Source organism: Musca autumnalis, unplaced genomic scaffold (genome assembly GCF_047663935.1).
Source record: "Musca autumnalis isolate F117 unplaced genomic scaffold, ASM4766393v1 scaffold_3, whole genome shotgun sequence".
Taxonomy (NCBI): domain Eukaryota; kingdom Metazoa; phylum Arthropoda; class Insecta; order Diptera; family Muscidae; genus Musca; species Musca autumnalis.
The window spans coordinates 240805472-240828915 of NW_027411866.1; the positions used below are offsets into that span (position 1 = coordinate 240805472).

At 30.9% G+C, this 23444-nt stretch overlaps 1 protein-coding gene across 3 annotated transcripts in view; it reads right to left on the reverse strand.

Moving 5' to 3' along the window:
* Positions 1–23444, reverse strand: part of dnc (phosphodiesterase dunce) — a 1334769-nt gene that overhangs the window by 819421 nt on the left and 491904 nt on the right. For 2 of the 3 annotated variants that reach the window (XM_073977500.1, XM_073977499.1), the window contains exon 4: positions 380–1914. In XM_073977500.1, coding sequence (XP_073833601.1) covers positions 380–468 — 89 coding nt within the window. In that variant the 5' untranslated portion in view covers positions 469–1914. Of the gene's footprint in view, positions 1–379; positions 1915–2051; positions 2323–23444 lie in introns of all 3 variants that reach the window. The other variant, XM_073977474.1, reaches the window with a different exon arrangement.

Consider the following 23444-nt stretch of genomic DNA (forward strand, 5'->3'; position numbering starts at 1 on the left):
AAATACGAGGGTTACTATATACATTTCTGACCTACAAAATTAATTGTCCTACTGGCAAAATTCCACAAACCCATATCTTTATCTTAAACCTAAACACCAAGAGTGTCACCAGTACTACATTCCTGAATTCCAGGTCCAACCGTCCATCCAATAATACCAAGTGGTTCAAAATTACAAAATTACAATTTAGTAAATTACACACAACAAAGAATATTATGAAGAAATCCGCAATTTTTTAAAAACATTTTCCTAAAATCCATGATTATAAATACATTCATAACTTGTTATCCTTGACATGCACCACAACGAAGGACCAACAAAAAACTTATTAAAAATGTCCCTTACAAAACTAAATCAATTTCTTTCTCTTCTCACTTACCGAACATTCGCCAAAGTATGCCGACGATTCTTCAAGTATCGACTGTGATACTTTTGCAGATCACCAATTGATCCCTGTTCCGCTTGCATTTTGCTGGCAGGTAATAGCTGTGAACTATTCGATTGTTGGGCCCCAAGGGCTGATGCTAACGAGGAGGAGGCGAAACGAGTATTGCCGGCACCGGCGGCACTAACTGTTGCAGCACTGCTGCTGTTGTTCGAAGCTAAAGTTTCACTTGAATTGGCGGCGGCGGCGGCAGCAGCAGCACAACTGCCAGCAATGTTACTGGGCGCTAAGACAATGCGTGACCAACCGGATTTGTGCTGCTTACGGAACTTGTGTTTGATGCGTGGCGAGGGGGTTGAGGTGGTAAAATCTTGTGTTGTACAACCAGTGGCGGAAGATGTGGTAACAGCGTTAGCCGAAAGTGAGGTACAACTTTCACTGCTGCCACTGGGATTGGCAGCGTAGGGGGAGAGTTGATCGGTTTGTGAGAGTGGCTGTTTGGCGCTGGTGGTGGGTTCTGTGGAGTCGTCCTGTTGTATGCTGTGCTGGCGATTCAATTGATGTTCAGACTCTTCTTCTTCTTTGATGTGAGGTAATGGCGAGGTTTGGGGTGGTGGGCAGCAACAACGTGAGGGTGTTGAACCAGTCGCTGCGACACTGCCTGCCGTAGCAGTTGCGGGGGAGCTTAGCACAACGTTGCTATTGGCGTTGCTTAGTGCCAAGGGTGTCCCCCCACTGTTGGCCTGATTTGTGCTGCTCGTATTCGGTGGTGTGGTGGGTGAAGATTGTGTGGATGCTATGGCTGGAGCTGTTGCAGTGGCCACGGACAACAATGAAGTTGTGGTCGACAGCAATGAACTGGCCGAAGCAGATCCACCCACTGCAGCTGTTTGCAGGGCAGCTGCTGTTGGTGAAATGCTGGTATCACTAAGGGTTTCGGGTTCCGCTTTACGTGGCAAAATACCACTAGCCAAACTTGCAGCTGCTATATCGGCAGCACTGTATTGCTGGTCAATATCCTCTTCGTCGTTTATAAGGGTTTTTAGGGAAATCGGGGTGGTGGCCGAGGTACCAATGGTATCGGCTAGTGAGTGTTTCTTAACGGCTGCCGCTGCTGCAGCTATTAAAGATTCATTACCGTCCGTCAATTCAATCGAAGATTTACCCGAACGTTTGCGTTTCACTGAGCTATTGTCCGCGGCCGCTACTCCAGCTGCCGTTGCCTGCACCGGCGTGTGAGGTGGACTTGTAGCGGGGGCTGCTGAGCTGCTGCCCCCGCGACAAGGAAGACAACAGCGAAACACTGTGCTACTGAAACACTTGAATGTTTTCGACTTACGTCGTTTGTTGGGGCATGAATTGTTCGTGGACGACGACGATACACAGCTGCCGTTACCGAAACTGCTGCGCTGATGCAGGGAACTCGTGTTGATGATGCCGCTGCCGGCGTTGCCGCCTCCTCCGGTACCAATACTGCGACAACTGCCACTATTGTTGCTGCTGAGTATGCTAAGGGTGCCACTAAGGCGCTGTTTGGGGGAGGAAATAGAAAACAGAGAAAATTGGATTAGGGGTTATGTTGGGAAGTTCTGCATTTGCTTGATATTGTATGTCGTTTAGAGAAGTAAAGAGGGAGAGAGAGTTGTTGGCGTTTGCTTTTCTTAACCTTTCCAAATCCGCCCATTTGACCCTTGACGGAACAATCGCGATACTGTTGTTGCTGTTCATATTTTTGAGCACTACTTTTGTTTTGTTTATTTTGATTGGCAAGTTTTGACAGACGCATGGCCTGTTTTTTTAATACGTCAGGTTTAAGCCGTAGTGATTTTGAAGGAATTTTATTTGTGTGGCAATTGGTTACAGATCACTTGTGTTTGTAGGGTATTTTTTCACTCATAGTTTAGGAATTTTGTTGTTTGGTCAATCAGTTTTAATATCTGCAAAGAGACAAGAGAGAAAAGAGAAAACGTTAGGGAGTTTGAAAAATTCAGGTCAGAAAACTTATGCTAAAAATAAAAACTTATAGTAAATCTGAGGCAATGTCGTTGGCTATATTTCAAGCTATTTTATAAAGAAGTAAACAAAAATCTTCCCGCTTTACCGACAACTAAATATCCTCCTCAACCGATGACTGTGAAAAGACAAACAAGGAATACCGCAAGTATTCGTTACTTGTTTGTATTTCAGTAGGTGAAAAATAAACTTCTATGTAATACGCGCTCTCCCTATGTCCACCAACCATCCTGCTTCCTCCAAAACAGTAGTTGAGCAGCTTTCAACTACTGGTCTGAAGGCAGCAATTTTGCTTGCGGAGCTGCTTCACGTCCAAATCAGGAGGTGGTAGCCATATTGCGGTTGGAATCATGCAGTGTATTTCAGCAGTTGAGACCTTTATTATTGATTGTCAGGATGAGGAAATCCTTAGACTTCCCATCATAATTATTCATTACCCTTGTATATCGCTGTCCCTCCGAAGACGGTCTTGCTACCGTTCATATCGTCTGAGGCTATGATCTTTCTCAAACGGTGTTCACCATCAAACCAAGGGTTCTCACTGATCCTACCTTCAGGATCAGACTTAGCAATGACTGCACAAAAGGGTAATGTGCAAACCTACGGAAGCTGGTTCTATACCCCGGATTAACAGTAATGTCGTGTATGTGCGTTCGTGTATTTTTTCACCACGATTGAAAAGAACTCCGTGTCAGGGATCTTTCCCGTTGCACAGATTCGCATCCAGCACATGTCGACATCGGTGAGATGTAATGGATGAGTGCACTTTTGATGTTGTTCTGGTCTTAGCCGCCTCGAGGACTACTCAGGTTGGTGCGTCTGGAAAAATCTTCATGAATCCCAAAGGCGTTAAATGGTACAAACCTCTAGAAGCTTTCAGGTCGGCTTGGATAACATTCATACTGAAACAGTTGCACAGACAAAGTATCCGTACATCGCAGCAAAAGAACGCTAGCTGCCAAGGAAAACAAGAGTGGTTTTAGCGCAACTAAGAGTTCTATTTGGCCCAAATTGACGGCTCTATACCCAACATATGCCCTGCACGCATATGATTTTCTGACTGACTGCCCACAGTTCTCTTTGCAACTGTTTGTGGGTCCTCAAAAGAACGCAAGAATGCACATTGGTTGTGTTCAAGTCAATAGCCTGCTTAAAGGTTGATGGTCTGTCTCTCGTTCCAGCGGCTTGGTTCCTTGCGGTACCTTCTCCTACTGCAGATGACCTCTGGGCTCATCTACTGTATTTTAGGTGACCTTCGTACCCATCTACTGTACTATAAATGACCTCCGGATCTACTGTACTGTAGATAACTTCCAGAACCATATACTGCAATGTAGATGACCTCCGGTCCCATTAACTGTACTGCAGATGACCTCTGGACTTATATACGAAGGTTATATAAACCTCCGTACATATCCACTGTACTGTAGATTACCTCCGTACCCATCAACTGTACAATATATGACCCCTGGGCTCATCTACTGTACTGTAGTTGACTTCCAGAGCCATCTACTCCAATGTAGATGACCTCCGGACCCATTAACTGTACTGCAGATTACCTCTGGGCTTATATACTGTAGTTTAGATGACCTCCGTACCCATCTACTGTACTGTAGAGGACCCCTGGGCTCAACTACTGTACTGTATATGACCTCCGGACCCATCTACTGTACTGTAGAGGACGTCCGGAGTCAACAACTGTACTGTAGATGACATCCGGACCCATCAACTGTACTGCACATGACCTCCGGACTTTACTGTACGATTATTTAAAAATTATTTTAAAAATCCACGATTATTTAAAAATTATTTTAAAAAATCCACGACTATTTAAAAATTATTTTAAAAAATCCACGATTATTTAAAAATTATTTTAAAAAATCCACGATTATTTAGAAATTATTTTAAAAAATCCACGATTATTTAAAAATTATTTTAAAAAATCCACGATTATTTAGAAATTATTTTAAAAAATCCACGATTATTTAAAAATTATTTTAAAAAATCCACGATTATTTAAAAATTATTTTAAAAAATCCACGATTATTTAAAAATTATTTTAAAAAATCCACGATTATTTAAAAATTATTTTAAAAAATCCACGATTATTTAAAAATTATTTTAAAAAATCCACGATTATTTAAAAACTATTTTAAAAAATCCACGATTATTTAAAAACTATTTTAAAAAATCCACGATTATTTAAAAATTATTTTAAAAAATCCACGATTATTTAAAAATTATTTTAAAAAAATTAACGATTATTTAAAAATTATTTTAGAAAATCCACGATTATTTAAAAATAGTTTTAAAAAAATCCACGATGTATCAACATGATCCGGAACCGGACCCTGAATTGGACTTAAGCCCAAATCGGCATTCCGATTCGAGAGTTATTGTACACAACAGTCATGTTTGTTGGTGACCGTAGGGCTTTGCAGCCATTATCTTCGGTAAAAACTTAAAAACGATCCTCAAACAGTCCTTAAACTGCACTTAATCGAAATTTTGTAATTTTTTATGTTTAAGGAACCCGAAGGGTAAAAAACCAACATCAGAACTGACTTGGTCCACCTAAATTATATTTGAAAACACCAAATCCCGTTATAAACTGTCATTTGTAGATTCTGTTGATGGAAGAAACATAAATTGAAAACATTTAAAAATAAAACTACAACTTATATCACGGAATAGTTTTGTCGATTTATTTTTAACCAGAATAAATTTCAATAAAATTACCAATCCTTATCTATTCAAACCGTGATTGGAAAGCAATTGAAGAAGTTCGTGTTTCTTGGTGAAAGGTCCAGTCGGTGCCGGTGTGGCTGGTGTGGCTGGAGCAGTTGGTACGGTTACTGTGGGTGATGCAATTATCGTTCCGGTAGTTGGTGCTGTGGGTGTGGAGGGTGTTGTGGGTGAGGTTGCGGTTGTTGGTGCTGTTGTTGACGGTGTGGTTGGAGATGCGGCAGTGGGAGATGTTGTACCAGATGTAGGTGTTGTCGGAGATGCTGTTGGAGATGTTGTTGGAGATGTTGTTGGAGATGTTGTTGCAGATGTTGTTGGAGATGTTGCTGGAGTAGAAGTTGGTGATGTTGTTGGTGATGGAGAACCAGTTCCAGTGGTGCCAGTGCCGGTCTGACACGAAATCGAATTGAATGCCAGAAACATTACAAAGAGAAATGTGACAAGTTTCAAAGCCATGTTTTGCGTGAAATTTTGTAATAGACTGGTTGTTTTCTTCTTGTTACTTCAACAGTAGCTAATAGACGACTAATGATAGCATTCTTCGATTCTGAAGTTATTTAAACCATTTTAAGATAACTTGTTTTTTATTGCTTTAGGGGATGGCAGAGAAGTCTTGTTTCGTCCAACGCCACTTGGACTCATCAGTTCTCTTAGTTCTTTGTATTGAAACAAAGAACAAAGAACTTGTTTTTATTGTCCAAAAAAAGAAGAAGTATTGACATACATTTCACGGTGTTTACTATGTAAATACATGCGGCTTTATAACGGAATTGTTAGAAATTGAAACAACAACCCTGACCCCCACCAATGACACATTTATTTAATGTCCAAAAGTATGCAACAGTTATACAGTCATAAAACAGAGTCTATGATTATTTATTGTCCACGGCTTACTTAACTAGGCGTTTACACCAGGCAGTTTGTCTTCAAATATAACTATGATTTACTAACACGTACATATCGAGCCCTTCCCTCGAAAAAGGTGTAAGCGACAAAAGGCCAATTTTACAGGAGACGGTTTTTATTGAATAACTTTTGACATAACCAAAATTGTTTATTCAAATTTGGTATAGTTCTGTTATTAAATCCTACTTACTGAAAAAATAAAAAAATTGTGGAATATCTTCAATATAACGGTAGTTTGTTTCGCTTACATCTTTACATCTTTTTCGCTGTCACGCAATCAGGCTTTTACTTTGAGAAGTGACGGTTACATCAAAAACAATTATTTGAAACAAATCATTTTTAGAGTAATTCTTATCTACAATTTAAAAACAAAGCACACTAATTTTATAGCAAGTATTTATTCGAAGAATTATAAGATTAAAACGCATTTCTTGTAATATAGTTGAATACCGACATGGTATGTAAATGTGCAATTTGATGTAAGCGACAATTCGCTGTCACAAACAAATGTACACAAAAAGCAAAAATGGCGCTTACATCAAAATTGTTTTTGCTCTAATTTCGTAACGGTGCATGGCTGAGTTCTAAAAAGTTGGGAGATGGTGTGTTGGAATATTCTTCATAGATTTCCGTAAAAAAACGAAAATCGAAAAAATGTCGCTTACATCATTTTCGCGGGAAGGGCTCGATATATTTGTCGTTTGTCTCCCAGCTGTCCATCATTTTTTCAAAGACAGTCGGGTTAACAAATTTTTGAAATTTTTGTGAAAAAGAAGTGAGATGATAATTTAAATGAGCTGAAAACAAAAGAATATGTACATAAAAAAATGTGTGAACGGTAAACTAAAAGGAATCGATGATTTTCATTCATAATTTTACAACTGTTTTTGCAGTTGTCTGGACGCCTACGTCTCACATGCATGTTTTGGGTTTTTGACAATCAATACATGAACCCAACTATCCTGTCATTTGTAAACGCAGGGTGAGCAGTACACATTGGCAGTTTTGAATGTCGACAAAACATTTGCGGTTGCATGATGAATGACAAAGTAAAGAAAGTAATGATGAAGTTAAGCCAATGGGGGAATACTCCAAACTTAAGCAATCATATGATTGAATCTTCAACAACAACAAAACAAGCAATCCCAGATTATTTTAAAAATAATTATTATTGAAAAAATATCCATGATTATTTAAACAATATTTTTAAAAAATCCATGATTATTAAAAAATAATTTTAAAAAATCCATGATTATTAAAAAATAATTTTAAAAAATCCATGATTATTAAAAAATAATTTTAAAAATCCACGATTATTTAAAAAATATTTTAAAAATCCAAGATGATTTAAAAAATATTTTAAAAATCCAAGATGATTTAAAAAAATATTTTAAAAAATCCACGATTATTTAAAAAATATTTTACAAAATCCACGATTATTTAAAAAATATTTTAAAAAATCCACGATTATTTAAAAAATATTTTAAAAAATCCACGATTATTTAAAAAAATATTTTACAAAATCCACGATTATTAAAAAAAAATATTTTAAAAAATCCACGATTATTAAAAAAAAATATTTTAAAAAATCCACGATTATTTAAAAATATTTTTAAAAAATTCACGATTATTTAAAAAATATTTTTTAGAAATCCACGATTATTAAAAAAATATTTTAAAAAATCCACGATTATTTAAAAATATTTTAAAAAATCCATGATTATTAAAAAAAAAATTTTAAAAAATCCATGATTATTAAAAAAAAATTTTAAAAAATCCACGATTATTTAAAATATTTTTAAAAAATCCACTATTATTTAAAAAATATTTTTAACAAATCCACTATTATTTAAAAAATATTTTTAACAAATCCATGATTATTTAAAATATATTTTGAAAAAATCCATGGTTATTAAAAAATATTTTCAAAAAAATCCATGTTTATTTAAAAATATTTTTAAAAAATCCATGATTATTTAAAAATATTTTTAAAAAATCCACGATTATTTAAAAAATAGTTTTAAAAAATCCATGATTATTTAAAAAATATTTTTAAGAAATCCACGATTATTTAAAAAATATTTTTAAAAAATTCATGATTATTTTAAATAATTTTTAAAAAATCCACGATTATTTAAAAAATATTTTTAAAAAATCCCCGATTATTTCAAAAATATATTTAAAAAATCCCCGATTATTTCAAAAATATATTTAAAAAATCCCCGATTTTTTCAAAAATATATTCAAAAAATTTACGATTATTAAACAAAATATTTTAAAAAAATCCACGATTATTTAAAAAAATATTTTTAAAAAATCGACGTTAATTAAAACAAGTAAGAAAGTATCAGTCAGCTGAGCCGACAGAGATATACCCTCAGCCACGTACCCGAAGAAAAAAGTTAACAAAATACTTCTGAAGGTTTTTTAGCTGTTGGGAAAATTTTCCAGGATGGAAAGGGCCGCAAAAAACTACATGTTCCAACAAAATTCAGAATGATCCAAGACGAGTGCATTTTTTCCAAACTTTGGGTAGGGTGTACCCATAAGAGTGATCCGATGTAGTACATATTCGGACCTAATACAAATCTGTAGGAAATATTTTTTTTCTTTATTAGTCTATGGATATTTTCCTTACAGACTATATAATTAAATATGTTGTACTTAATTTTCTGAATTTAAATATATTACAATTTTACTTTTCAATTTACAAAGTTTGAGCTAAATCGATTTCTCTCTTAAAGGGTTATTTTACACATTAGCCAGTTTAGGTGGTGCCGGTAGGATTTTCTGGACCTTTTTGGGTCATTATCTCAGGATGTATGGACTTTCCCACGAAAAAAAATTACAACGTCGTAACAGGGGCCGCAAGTGCAACCTGCTGCGTCACAAATTAATATGATCAGAGAGGAGTTTTTAAACTATACTTTTTCCAAGTTTTGTGTGGGAGGTACCGGAAGGAGTGGACCGATATGGTCTATCTTCGAATTGAAACTAAGTTTGGACAAAATATTGAATGACCCAAAATTTTAAGCAAATATGTTGATCCGTTCGAGAGTTGTCGTGCACTCCAACTACGACACATGGTATTATATGGGTTGTTTGCAGTTTTCGTGCTGAATTATGAGGATATATGGACTTGCTCCTGAAAAAAATTATATCGTCGTAATGGGGGTAGTGAATACAAGTGGCTGCAACAAAAATCAAAGCGATTCGAGAGTAGGTCTTAAACTGTACTTAAGCAAACTTTTGTGTGGGAGGTACCCGAAAGAGTGAACCAATAGGGTCCATATTGGAACCTCATCTATGTCTGGAAGAAACGATGCGCAAAGTATGCACTAATTCGGTTACTCCCTTCAAGAGTTATCGTGCGGACAATTTTTCCGAACATTTTTGAACTTTTGTGGGGGAGGTACCTGAAGGAGTGGACCGATATGGCCCATCTTCGAACTTAAATCAAATCTGGACAAAGTATTTCGATACCCAAAATTTGAACCGAATCGATTGATCCGTTCGAGAGTTATCGTGCGCACCAGCCAGCCAGACAGACAGACAGACGGACAAACAGACAGACGGACGGACATTGCTATATCTACTCGTACAAACATACTTGGGGTCTAAAACCATTATTTCGATGAGGCACATTTTTGGCCGTATCAAAGTGTAAATACCCTCTTTAGCCTAAAGGCTGAGGGTATAAAAATATATATTTTTTTTTAAATCCACGATTGTTACAAAAAAATATTTTTTTTAAAAATCCACGACTATTACAAAAAAATCCACGATTATTTAAAAAAAATATTTTTTTTTAAAATCCACGACTATTACAAAAAATCCACGATTATTTAAAAAAAAATATTTTTTTTTTAAAAATCCACGATTATTACAAAAAATCCACGATTATTTAAAAAAATATTTTTTTTTTAAAAATCCACGATTATTACAAAAAATCCAGGATTATTTAAAAAATCCACGATTATTTAAAAAAATATTTTTAAAAAATCCACGATTATTTAAAAAAATATTTTTAAAAAATCCACGATTATTTAAAAAAATATTTTTAAAAAATCCACGATTATTTAAAAAAAATATTTTTAAAAAATCCACGATTATTTAAAAAAAATATTTTTAAAAAATCCACGATTATTTAAAAAAATATTTTTAAAAAATCCACGATTATTTAAAAAAATATTTTTAAAAAATCCACGATTATTTAAAAAAATATTTTTAAAAAATCCACGATTATTTAAAAAAATATTTTTAAAAAATCCGCGATTATTTAAAAAAATATTTTTAAAAAATCCACGATTATTTAAAAAAAATATTTTTAAAAAATCCACGATTATTTAAAAAAATATTTTTAAAAAAATCCACGATTATTTAAAAAAATATTTTTAAAAAATCCACGATTATTTAAAAAAATATTTTTAAAAAATCCACGATTATTTAAAAAAAATATTTTTAAAAAATCCACGATTATTTAAAAAAATATTTTTAAAAAATCCACGATTATTTAAAAAAATATTTTTAAAAAATCCACGATTATTTAAAAGAATATTTTTAAAAAATCCGCGATTATTTAAAAAAATATTTTTAAAAAATCCACGATTATTTAAAAAAATATTTTTAAAAAATCCACGATTATTTAACAAAATATTTTTAAAAAATCTACGATTATTAAAAAAAAAATTTTAAAAAATCCACGATTATTTAAAAAAATATTTTAAAAAATCCACGATTATTTAAAAAAAATATTTTAAAAAATCCACGATTATTTAAAAAAATATTTTAAAAAATCCACGATTATTTAAAAAAATATTTTAAAAAATCCACGATTATTTAAAAAATATTTTAAAAAATCCACGATTATTTAAAAAAATATTTTAAAAAATCCACGATTATTTAAAAAAATATTTTAAAAAATCCACGATTATTTAAAAAAATATTTTAAAAAATCCACGATTATTTAAAAAATATTTTAAAAAATCCACGATTATTTAAAAAAATATTTTAAAAAATCCACGATTATTTAAAAAAATATTTTAAAAAATCCACGATTATTTAAAAAAATATTTTAAAAAATCCACGATTATTTAAAAAAATATTTTAAAAAATCCACGATTATTTAAAAAAATATTTTAAAAAATCCACGATTATTCAAAAAAAAATATTTTAAAAAATCCACGATTATTTAAAAAAATATTTTAAAAAATCCACGATTATTTAAAAAAATATTTTAAAAAATCCACGATTATTTAAAAAAAAATATTTTAAAAAATCCACGATTATTTAAAAAAATATTTTAAAAAATCCACGATTATTTAAAAAAATATTTTAAAAATCCACGATTATTTAAAAAATATTTTTAAAATCCACGATTATTTAAAAAAAATATTTTAAGAAATCCACGATTATTAAAAAAAATATTTTAAAAATCTACGATTATTTAAAAAAATATTTTTAAAATCCACGATTATTAAAAAAATATTTTAAAAATCCGCGATTATTTAAAAAAATATTTTAAAAAATCCACGACTATTTAAAAAAGTATGTTAAAACGTCCACGATTATTTAAAAAAAAATATTTTAAAAAATCTACTATTATTTAAAAAAAAAAATATTTTAAAAAATCCACGATTATTTAAAAAAAAATATTTTAAAAAATCCACGATTATTTAAAAAAAAATATTTTTAAAAAGCCACGATAATTTAAAAAAATATTTTAAAAAATCCACGATTACTTAAAAAAATATTTCAAAAATCCACGATTATTTAAAAAAAAATATTTTAAAAAATCCACCATTACTTAAAAAAAAAATATCTTAAAAAAAACAACGATTATTAAAAAAAAAAATATTTTAAAAATCCACGATTATTTAAAAAAAAAATATTTTAAAAATCCACGATTGTTTATAAAAATATTTTAAAAAATCCACAATTATTTAAAAATTCTTTAAGAAAAATATTTTAAAAAATCAATGATTATTTAAAATTATTTTTAAAAAATCAATGATTATTTAAAATTATTTTTAAAAAATCAATGATTATTTAAAATTATTTTTAAAAAATCAATGATTATTTAAAATTATTTTTAAAAAATCCACGATTATTTAATTTTTTTTTAAAAAATCCACTATTATTAAAAAAATATATATTTAAAAATCCAAGATTATTTAAAGAAATATTTTAAAAAATCCACTATTATTAACAAAAAATTTAGAAATCCACGATTATTTAAAATTTTCTTTAAAAAATCCACGATTATTAAAAAAATATATTTTAAAATCCAAGATTATTTAAAAAAATTTAAAAAATCCACGATTATTTAAAAAAATATTTTTAAGAAATCAACGATTATTTAAAAACATATTTTCATAAAATCCACGATTATTTAAACAAACATTTTAAAAATAAAGAAAAATACTATTTAAAAAATATTTTAAAAAATCTACGAGTATTTAAAAATCCACGATTATTCAAAACATATTTTTAAAAAATCCACGATGTATCAACATGATCCTAAATTGGGCCTAAGAAATAAAATTGAAAACCTTTAAAATAAAACTACAATTTATATCACGGAATAGTTTTTTAATTTTGTCGATTTATTTTTATCCAGAATAAATTTCAATAAATTTACCAATCCTTATCCTTTCAAACCGTGATTGAAAAGCAATTGCAGAAGTTTGTGTTTCTTGGCGAAAGGTCCAGTCGGTGCCGGTGTGGCTGGAGCAGTTGTTACTGTTGCTGTGGGTGATGTAATTATGGTTCCGGTAGTTGGTGTTGTGGGTGTGGTGGGTGTCGTGGGTGTTGTGGGTGAGGTTGCGGTTGTTGGTGCTGTTCCTGTTGCTCCTGTTCCTGGTGCTGTTGTTGACGGTGTGGTTGGAGATCCGACGGTGGGAGATGTTGTACCAGTTGTAGGTGTTGTCGGAGATGTTGTTGGAGATGTTGCTGAAGTTGGAGCATTGCCAGATCCGGTAGAAGTCGTAGATGGTGATGTTGTTGGTGATGGAGAACTTGGTGATGTAGCTGTAGGTGTGGCAGTACCAGTAGCAGTACCGGTAGCAGTTGCAGTGGGACTAGCACTACCAGTAGGACTAGCCCCAGTTGCACCAGTTCCAGTAGGACTAGCCCCAGTTGCACCAGTTCCAGTAGGACTAGCCCCAGTTGCACCAGTTCCAGTAGGACTAGCACCAGTTCCACCAGTTCCAGTGGCGCCAGTGCCGGTCTGACACGAAATCGAATTGAATGCCAGTAACATGACGAAGAGAAATGAGACAAGTTTCAAAGCCATTTTCTTCGTGAAATTCTGTAATAGACTGGGTGCTTTCTTCTTGTTACTTGAACAGTAGCTAATAGACGACTAATGATAACATTCTTCGATCCTGAAGTTATTTAAACCATTTTAACATAACTTGTTTTATTGTCAAAAAAATAACAAGCATTGACATACATTTCACGGTGTTTACTATGTAAATACATGTGGCTTTGTAACGATGTAAGCTTGAACGAAACCATCATTGAGAAATATTAAAGCAGCGAACGGAAATTATAAGAAACTGAAACAACAACCCTGACTTGCTATTATTTGAACAACTTTCGGTTTAATTAATATTAATATTTGCCGAATTATTTATTGATTCTGTTGGTTTGTTACAACACCAAAATAAATTTAAATAATATGTAAATCGCTTGAATTTCTTAACAAAATAAACCATGTTATTCTAAGCTTGCTCTCACAAACTGAAGCACAGGTCAAAAAACACAATAGCATCAATGACGCACACCAATGCCAAATTTATTCAATGCCCAAAAGTATGCAACAGTTACCGAGTCATAAAACAGACTCTATGCATATTTATTGTCCACGACATATTTAAAATAAAATTAAAAAACAAAAACATTTCTTTTACAAATATTCTTTACGAAATCCAAGATTAGTTAAAAAATATTTTTTAAAAAATCACCGATTATTTAACATAAAATTTCAAAAACATCCACGACTATTTAAAGTAATATTTAAATATTCTTTTTTATTATTTAGTTCGACCTTTATTTTGATTATTATAAATATATGTTTAAATAAAACCGAGCTCGAGGTCTTTGTTTTTGTTGTTTTTATTTATTATTTAAATCGATATTTCGTCTTTCTTCGAAAGACATCATCAGGATCTGTAGGAAAACATTTTTATTATTTTTATGCATACATGCTATTGCTTGTTGTTGCACTTACAAATAATACTTAAAGCTATTACAACAATAACGTCGCCAAGCACCAACGTCGACCTTGTATCGTTGTCATCTGTTTTGTTACTGCAGTGCTCTCTTCTTATTCCACTCTATTTATTTTTCTGATCAGATGCCTATAACTGTGTGCTAAATTCTCCGTATCTGTTTTGTAGTTTATTCGTTGTGATGTTGGAGTATTCATTATGTGTAGAGTTTCCAACATCAGTCTCTTATTGTAGTTGTTTTCACATTGTAGTACTTTCACACTCTCCAGTTCTGGGTAATGTTGTTGGGTGGCACAGTGGGTAGAAAGTGCTGTCTTCTGTGACATGTTATATGATCTATTTTTGATGTCTGATTTGTGTCCGGATAACCGCGTTTTTAATTTGTTTTTTATGGCCAGGAATAAAAACGTAATTATATTGGAGGCAGATAAAGGCAATACCACTGTCGCGATGGAAAGATCTGACTACGATAAGAAGATGGAAACATTAGTAAATGACATGATGACATATAAAAGAATAAACTCGGACCCTACAAGCAAACTACAAAAGAAAAACAATGAATTAGTAGAAGAATTATTTAAAAATGGTCATATTAGCGAAAGAGAGAAGAAAGATATGAAGACAGAAACGGCTATTGCCCCGAGAATCTACGGTTTACCCAAACTTCATAAGGAAGGACATCCACTCCGTCCTATTTGCTCATCTATCAATGCACCTTCAACGAAACTTTGTACTTACATCACTTCCATACTAAAGCAACTCACCATAAACTCAAAGTATAATATTAAAAACTCAAGAGAATTTAGAGAGCGGATAAAGGAAACACAAATACATGATGACGAGAGCTTATTTTCACTCGATGTGGTGTCCCTTTTCCCAAGCGTCCCAGTTGACTTAGCCTTGAAAATAATAGAAGATAAATGGATATATCTCGAACCAGTGACTAAAATATCAAAGAGTTTATTTATTCGTATACTAAAATTTTGCATCTGTGATAACCGATATTTTAGATATAAGAATAATTTTTACCAACAAAAGAAAGGTCTACCCATGGGATCCTCTGCATCTCCGATAGTAGCCGATATTGTGATGGAAGAGCTATTGGATCGATGCCTTGAAATCTGTGATATTAGACCTAAGTTTTTAACAAAATACGTTGACGACCTTTTTGGAATAATTAAATCAAGTGCAATAAACAATCTCCTGACGACATTCAATAGCTACGACCATCGCATAAAGTTCACGATAGAAAACGAAAATAACGACCAACTCCCATACTTAGATGTAGTAATCAAAAGAAAGAATAATAATATAACGACGAATTGGTACCAAAAACCCACGGCATCGGGGAGATTGGTAAATTACCATTCGAAACATCCAAAAACAATAATAATGAACACGGCATCAAATTTTATAAGTCGCGTTCTAAATATCAGTGACAAGGAATTTCATAGAGAAAACATAAAGAAAATAACTTCGATATTAAGACAAAATAGCTTCCCATCAAATATCATAAATATTCTAATCAAGCAGTACTATAATAATAATAAAAATCAACAAAACACAGAAAAACAAATTAAAATTTATAAATCGGTTACATATATATCCGGCCTTTCAGAACGCTTTAAGAACTCAAAATGTTATGAAGACATCAACTATGCAATAGCGTCCAAAACATATAACACTTTACAAAACTTATTTACGCCATTAAAATCAAAAATAGACACTATGGAAAAATCGAATTTAATATACAAAATAAAATGCAATGGCAACGAAAATGAAAAATGTGGAAAATATTATATAGGAACCACAAAAAACAAATTAAAAACGCGGTTATCCGGACACAAATCAGACATCAAAAATAGATCATATAACATGTCACAGAAGACAGCACTTTCTACCCACTGTGCCACCCAACAACATTACCCAGAACTGGAGAGTGTGAAAGTACTACAATGTGAAAACAACTACAATAAGAGACTGATGTTGGAAACTCTACACATAATGAATACTCCAACATCACAACGAATAAACTACAAAACAGATACGGAGAATTTAGCACACAGTTATAGGCATCTGATCAGAAAAATAAATAGAGTGGAATAAGAAGAGAGCACTGCAGTAACAAAACAGATGACAACGATACAAGGTCGACGTTGGTGCTTGGCGACGTTATTGTTGTAATAGCTTTAAGTATTATTTGTAAGTGCAACAACAAGCAATAGCATGTATGCATAAAAATAATAAAAATGTTTTCCTACAGATCCTGATGATGTCTTTCGAAGAAAGACGAAATATCGATTTAAATAATAAATAAAAACAACAAAAACAAAGACCTCGAGCTCGGTTTTATTTAAACATATATTTATAATAAGTAATATTTAAAAACAAATCCACGATTATTTAAAAATAATAATAAAATATTTAAAACAATAATAATATTAGAAAAAATCCGTGATTATTCAAAATAATATATAAAAAACATCCACGATCATTTAAAATAATATTTAAGAAATATCTACGATTATTTAAAATAATATTAAAAAAAAAACATCCACGATTATTTAAAATATTATTTAAAAAAAATCCACGAATGCACGTTTATTCAAAACAATATTTCAAAAAATGCACGTTTATTCAAAATAATATTTAAAAACACCACGATTATTTAAAATAATATTTACAAAATCAACGATTATTTAAAAAAATCGACGATTATTTAAAATAATATTTAAAGAAAATAAAATAATATTTAAAAAGATCCGCGATTATTTAAAATAATATCAAATAAAATAAATATAAATTAATATTTTTAAAAAATCCACGATTATTTAAAGTAATATTTTTAAAAAATCCACGATTATTTAAAGTAATATTTTTAAAAAATCCACGATTATTTAAAGTAATATTTTTAAAAAATCCACGATTATTTAAAGTAATATTTTTAAAAAATCCACGATTATTTAAAGTAATATTTTTAAAAAATCCACGATTATTTAAAGTAATATTTTTAAAAAATCCACGATTATTTAAAGTAATATTTTTAAAAAATCCACGATTATTTAAAGTAATATTTTTAAAAAAATCCACAATTATTTAAAGTATTATTTTTAAAAAATCCACGATTATTTAAAGTAATATTTTTAAAAAATCCACGATTATATAAAGTAATATTTTTAAAAAATTTATGATTATTAAAAAATATTTTTAAAAAATACACGATTATTAAAAAATATTTTTAAAAAATCCACGATTATTAAAAAAAATTTTAAAAATCCACGATTATTAAATTATTTTTAAAAATCCACGATTATTAAAAATATTTTTAAAAAATCCACGATTATTAAAAAAAATGTTTTAAAAAATCCACGATTATTAAAAAAATATTTTTAAAAAAACCAAGATTATTAATAAATATTTTAAAAAAAAACCAAGATTATTTGAAAACTATTTTCAAAAAAACCAAGATTATTTAAAAAATATTTTTAAAAAATCCACGTTCGACAATCGCATTCATTGATCCTTGACGGGTTCTTAGTCAAATAACAATGAGTCGTAGGTGATCTCTAATTGTGTGTTGCTGTATGTGTGTGCGTTCGGCTATTGGAATTTTTCCACTAAACGCCTTTTAGACCAGGGATAGGCGAGCACACAAATGTAACTATCTTTACACTTATACGGCGATGTTATCCCGATTTATTTGACATATACTGTATGAAAATAACAATTTAAATCGTTTGGATTTGCAGCATAGTCTTAATGTACTATTACCAACATTAATGTGATCAAATTTTATCAAGAATTAAATTAATTAAAATTATCAGAATGGAATACTTTGTTTACATTTACGAAATCCACTCGATTTCATCTGTCAATTCCTTTGTGTATACGTCAAACGAAAACTCATCTGAAATCGATTGGATTTCATTTGACGTTTGAACTATGGAATTGACAGTTGAAATCGAGTGGATTTCGTAAATGTAAACATAGTAGAAGTCAAATATATAGACAATAAGTGTGTTTTGTACGTAGCATAGAAATTATATTATACCTCTGTTCCTTTACGTTCAATAATCTTCAAGTTTTACTACTTTTTACTCGAAAAGCGTCCCCTTACTTCAGACACAATACAATTCATATAGGAGCAGTTTACAACTTTTACAATTTTTGCCGGTTTTACCATTTACAGATGTAAAGGAACAGACCATTAGAAAGCGGTGCCCACTGTAGCCTGAAAACAGATGGTCCGATCTTCATATGTTTTTGTGGGATTATTGTTAATATAAAAATCGAGCGAGGGATTTTTATTAATTTTTTTACACATTTATGACGAAATCGACATTTTCCGTTTTGCTTAAGGACAAGAAATTTATCCCACTAAATATATGCTTATCGGTGCTTAATAAGTGCCTATAACCCCTTATGGGTACTTTACACGATGTGTATTTTACATATGGGTTGTCACTTTTTATATACAAAATGTATACGCAAAGTGACAACCCATATGTAAAATACATATCGTGTAAAGTACCCATTAACAATAGTTAAAAACTGCGCCACTTTTTGTGCTACTTTTTCAAAAAACTTGTGCCACTTTTTTCCAGAAATGATACTTTTTGAGATACTTTTTCAAAATTTCCAGCGGTCACACTGCATACAGGGAATGTTAAACAACATGAATGCATTGACTGTATCAAACAACAACATGTCAGAGAAACTTAATGAAAGTCTCAACAAAATAAACGAGACACTCTGTAACATCTCTTCACAGGTCAATGATCTCCAAAATAAAGACCTTGAAAAGAGCAAACAAATTAAAGAAATGAGTGCACAAATGAAGGAAATGGATACAAAAATAAGGAAACTCGAGCAAAAGTCGTTAGAAAAAAACATTGAGATAAACAATGCTAACGCAACAACAATGGAAGCAGGTGCAGTGGTCAAAAAATTGCAGCCTCTGTTGGCGTTGAAGTTAACGACGCTCACATCGATAATGCATACAGCATAAAATCGAAAAACAAAATAATAGTTGAGTTCTCCTCACTGAATAAGAAAAAAGAGATGATGCAAAATATGAGGAGACATCGTGTGGACGAGAATGTACTCGACGATAAAAAACAATATCCCAACCAACAGATTCATATATGTAAACGATGAGCTTACTGCGGACAATAGACGTATTCTATGGATGGCAAAAATGAAGGCGAAGGAAAACGGTTGGAAATATGTTTGGGTGAAGGATGGTCGCATATATGCGAGAAAAAATGAAAATACTACTCAAATACCTATAAACAACCTGTCAGATATTGAGATGATCGCAGGAGAACAATAAATAAACTAAATTTTTAATCCAATCCTAATTCGAAAAAGAAAAATAATAAATTAAATAAATATAAACTTTAAAATTTAACTGCCAATTTTTTAAACTTTTTTTATGAAAAAAGATATTCAGTAAAACCAAAATCAGAACAATAATATACAAAAATAATACGAAATGAATTCGACTAATATAATTTTAGATTCATTCAATGAAGTTGATAAATACATAAAAAACAATGAAATATCAATAATATGCATGAATATCCGGTCCCTTCGTAAAAATTTTACTGAACTTTTAGTTCGAATGGAAAATATAATAAACAAAATAGAAATAATAGTTCTCACAGAAACAAACATTAGCGATGATGAAACCCAATATTATAATATAAACGGTTACAATTCCGTATTTTTGAACCGCGAAAACAGAGGAGGGGGAATCGCAGTTTACATAAAAGATCAAATCGCGTTTCAAAGCATAGACACAAATACAACATATTCTGAAACCTTACAACTACAACTATCAATACATCCCAGCAAAATATTTACAATAATATCATGTTATCGACCTCCTAGCCTTAACATAAAAAATTTTATTGAAGAGTTAGACGACTGTTTGAGTAAAGTCAACCAAAAACAAGAACTGATATTGATCGGCGATATGAACATCGACATCAGCGCAAATAATATGTCGGCAAAAGGATATTTGGATATGTGTGCATCAAATGGTCTTGAAGGTCTTATAAATGGGATAACGAGAGAAGATAATCGAAGTGGAAGTAAAAGCTGCATTGACCACTTGTTTATAAGACACAGCGAAAAACACAAAACAAATTCGGCCATAATCACCACTACAATATCCGACCATTATACCATATTTGGAAGCATCGAAACTGAGCACTCCAGAAACAATACAGGCAACCAAGCATCGTCATATACTAAGCTCAATAATAAAAAAGTCAGAAATCTGTTGAAGGAAATCGATTGGAACAATATTGTAAGGGAATCTAATGGATCGAATGAATTGTTCAATACAATCCTCAAAACATTTTCTGAAATCTATGCAAAATCAATAGAGGAAAAGAAAAGCAAAACTAAAAACAGAAGTGGACATCCCTGGCTTACAGAAGAAATAATAAATTGCTGTAACATAAGAGACAATCTGTACAAAAAATACCGAAAATCCAAAACTATAGTCAATGAAAGAATATACAAAAGTTTTAATAATCAACTCAATAAAAAAATTATCTTCGCTAAAAATGCATATTATTATCGCAAATTTGTACAGAACAGAAGTGATATGCGAGAAACATGGAAAACCTTAAATGAGGCAATTGGAAAAAAGAGTAGCAGTGTAGATGAAAATCTGACAATAAATTTCGTAAATCAAGACACTTCAGTAACCGCTGAAAACTTTGCAAAACACTTCAAAAGTAATGTTGAGAACATCGTACACACTTGTAAAATAAGAACCTTGCCATATATTGAAACCAGTATGTCAAATTCAATGTTTTTGGAAAACGCAAGTGTAACAGAAGTAACAAATATACTGAAAAATCTCAACACAAGAAAAAGCGCGGGTCTTGATGGCATTCGGCCCATAGATTTAAAAAATAATTCTGAGCTGTTGGCCCCAGTGTTAACAGACATGATTAATAGAAGTTTGGCTGAAGCTACCATACCTGACATACTGAAAACGTCCATAATCCGACCAATTTACAAGAGTGGAACCAAATCCTCATACGGAAACTATAGGCCGATTTCTATTCTGCCAGTTGTAGAAAAGGTGTTTGAAGAAATAGTTACAAGGAGACTAAATAGCTTTTTAACCAAATATGCCATAATAAATCCAAATCAATATGGCTTTCAAAAAGGAAAAGGCATAAACAAACTACTGGGACACTTTTCAAATGAAATAAATAAGAATTTGTCGGAACATAAGCATTGCTTAGCAATGTTTATTGATTTCAGCAAAGCATTCGACACGTTGTCTCATCAGAAGCTACTTTGTACTTTAGAAAAAAACGGAATAAGAGGTCAAAGCCTAAAGTTGTTTGAAAATTACCTAAAGCACCGTTCATTCAAAGTTAAAATAGGCAACAGTACAAGCAGTGAACATAAATCTGAGTATGGAGTCCCCCAAGGATCAAAACTTGGACCAATTCTCTTTATATTATACACCAACGAAATGCTAAAAATCCTAAATGATAGTATTACTTTTTCATACGCTGACGATACAGCTATCCTTGTATCGGATACATCCATACGATCAGCAGAGATCAGAATGCAAAGAGAAATGAATAAGTTAACAAGATGGTGCCATGATAATGGACTTATCATTAACGCAAGTAAAACAAAAATGATACACTTCAGAACAAAACACTCTCCAAGTACAAATATATCAATAATTTTCCACAACAACGAATGTCTACACCAAAATAGCAGAATTAACGAACCTCAAATCGACATATGCTCAACAAAAATAGAGGTAGTCGACACATACAAATATCTTGGCATAATTTTAGACAATCATTTTAAATTCAAACTACACATTGATAACCTCAGGAAGAAACTAAGAAAATCGTCCTACGCCATTTACCATCTGAGCAACTGTTCCCCATACCATGTGATACGACAAGCGTATTTTTCTCTAGTTGAATCCTACCTACGGCATGGAATAACAGCCTGGGGAAACTCAACACATTGCTCTATATTACAGTCAGCTCATAATAACATACTGAAAATTCTACAGAAGAGCTTAAAAAAATTCGAGTTATACCAACAACACAACAATATAACGGCAAATCAGCGTAATACAACACAACAATACGAAAATCTACACAAGCATTTACATGTTTTTAATATCAAAAATCTTTATAAATCAACAATCATTAATGAATTTTTTGATGAAACCCGGCTACTACAAACCATCAATCACAACCAACGCACGCGAAGAAGAATTGAAGGAAGATAGAAGACTCCTGCATTTAAAAATGAGTATGGCAGAAGAGCCCTAGCTGTCAGTCTTCCTACCACGATGAATGAATTACCCCTGGATCTATTCAATATAAGCAATAAAATTAGAAGAAAAAAATTACTAAAAACATACCTAATAAATTCATAATATGTATAATATGTATAAAAATATTATCAAATAAGTAAAACAAATTACTATAGCTGAATTGTATTGAAAATGTCAAATGAAATGTATATAACTTACTTGTAAGTTTTTTTTTCTCCTGCAGACAAGCGACAAGCTTCGCGGGATATCTAAATTGTACATGTTAATATATACTAAATAAAGCTACATTAAAAAAAAAAAAAAAAAAAAAAAATAATCGTAGATTTTTTAAAAATATTTTTTAATAATCGTGGATTTTTTAAAAATATTTTTTAAATAATCTTGGTTTTTTTGAAAATATTTTTTAAATAATCTTGGTTTTTTTGAAAATATTTTTTAAATAATCTTGGTTTTTTAAAAAAAAAAAAAATTTAAAAATATTTTTTTAATAATCGTGGATTTTTTAAAAATATTTTTAATAATCGTGGATTTTTAAAAATATTTTTAATAATCGTGGATTTTTAAATTTTTTTTTAATAATCGTGGATTTTTTAAAAATATTTTTTAATAATCGTGGATTTTTTAAAAATATTTTTTAATGATCGTGGATTTTTTAAAAATATTTTTTAATAATTGTGGATTTTTTAAAAATATTTTTTAATATTTTTAAAAAATCCACGATTATTACAAAAAATATTTTTAAAAAATCCACGATTATTACAAAAAATATTTTTAAAAAATCCACGATTATTACAAAAAATATTTTTAAAAAATCCACGATTAT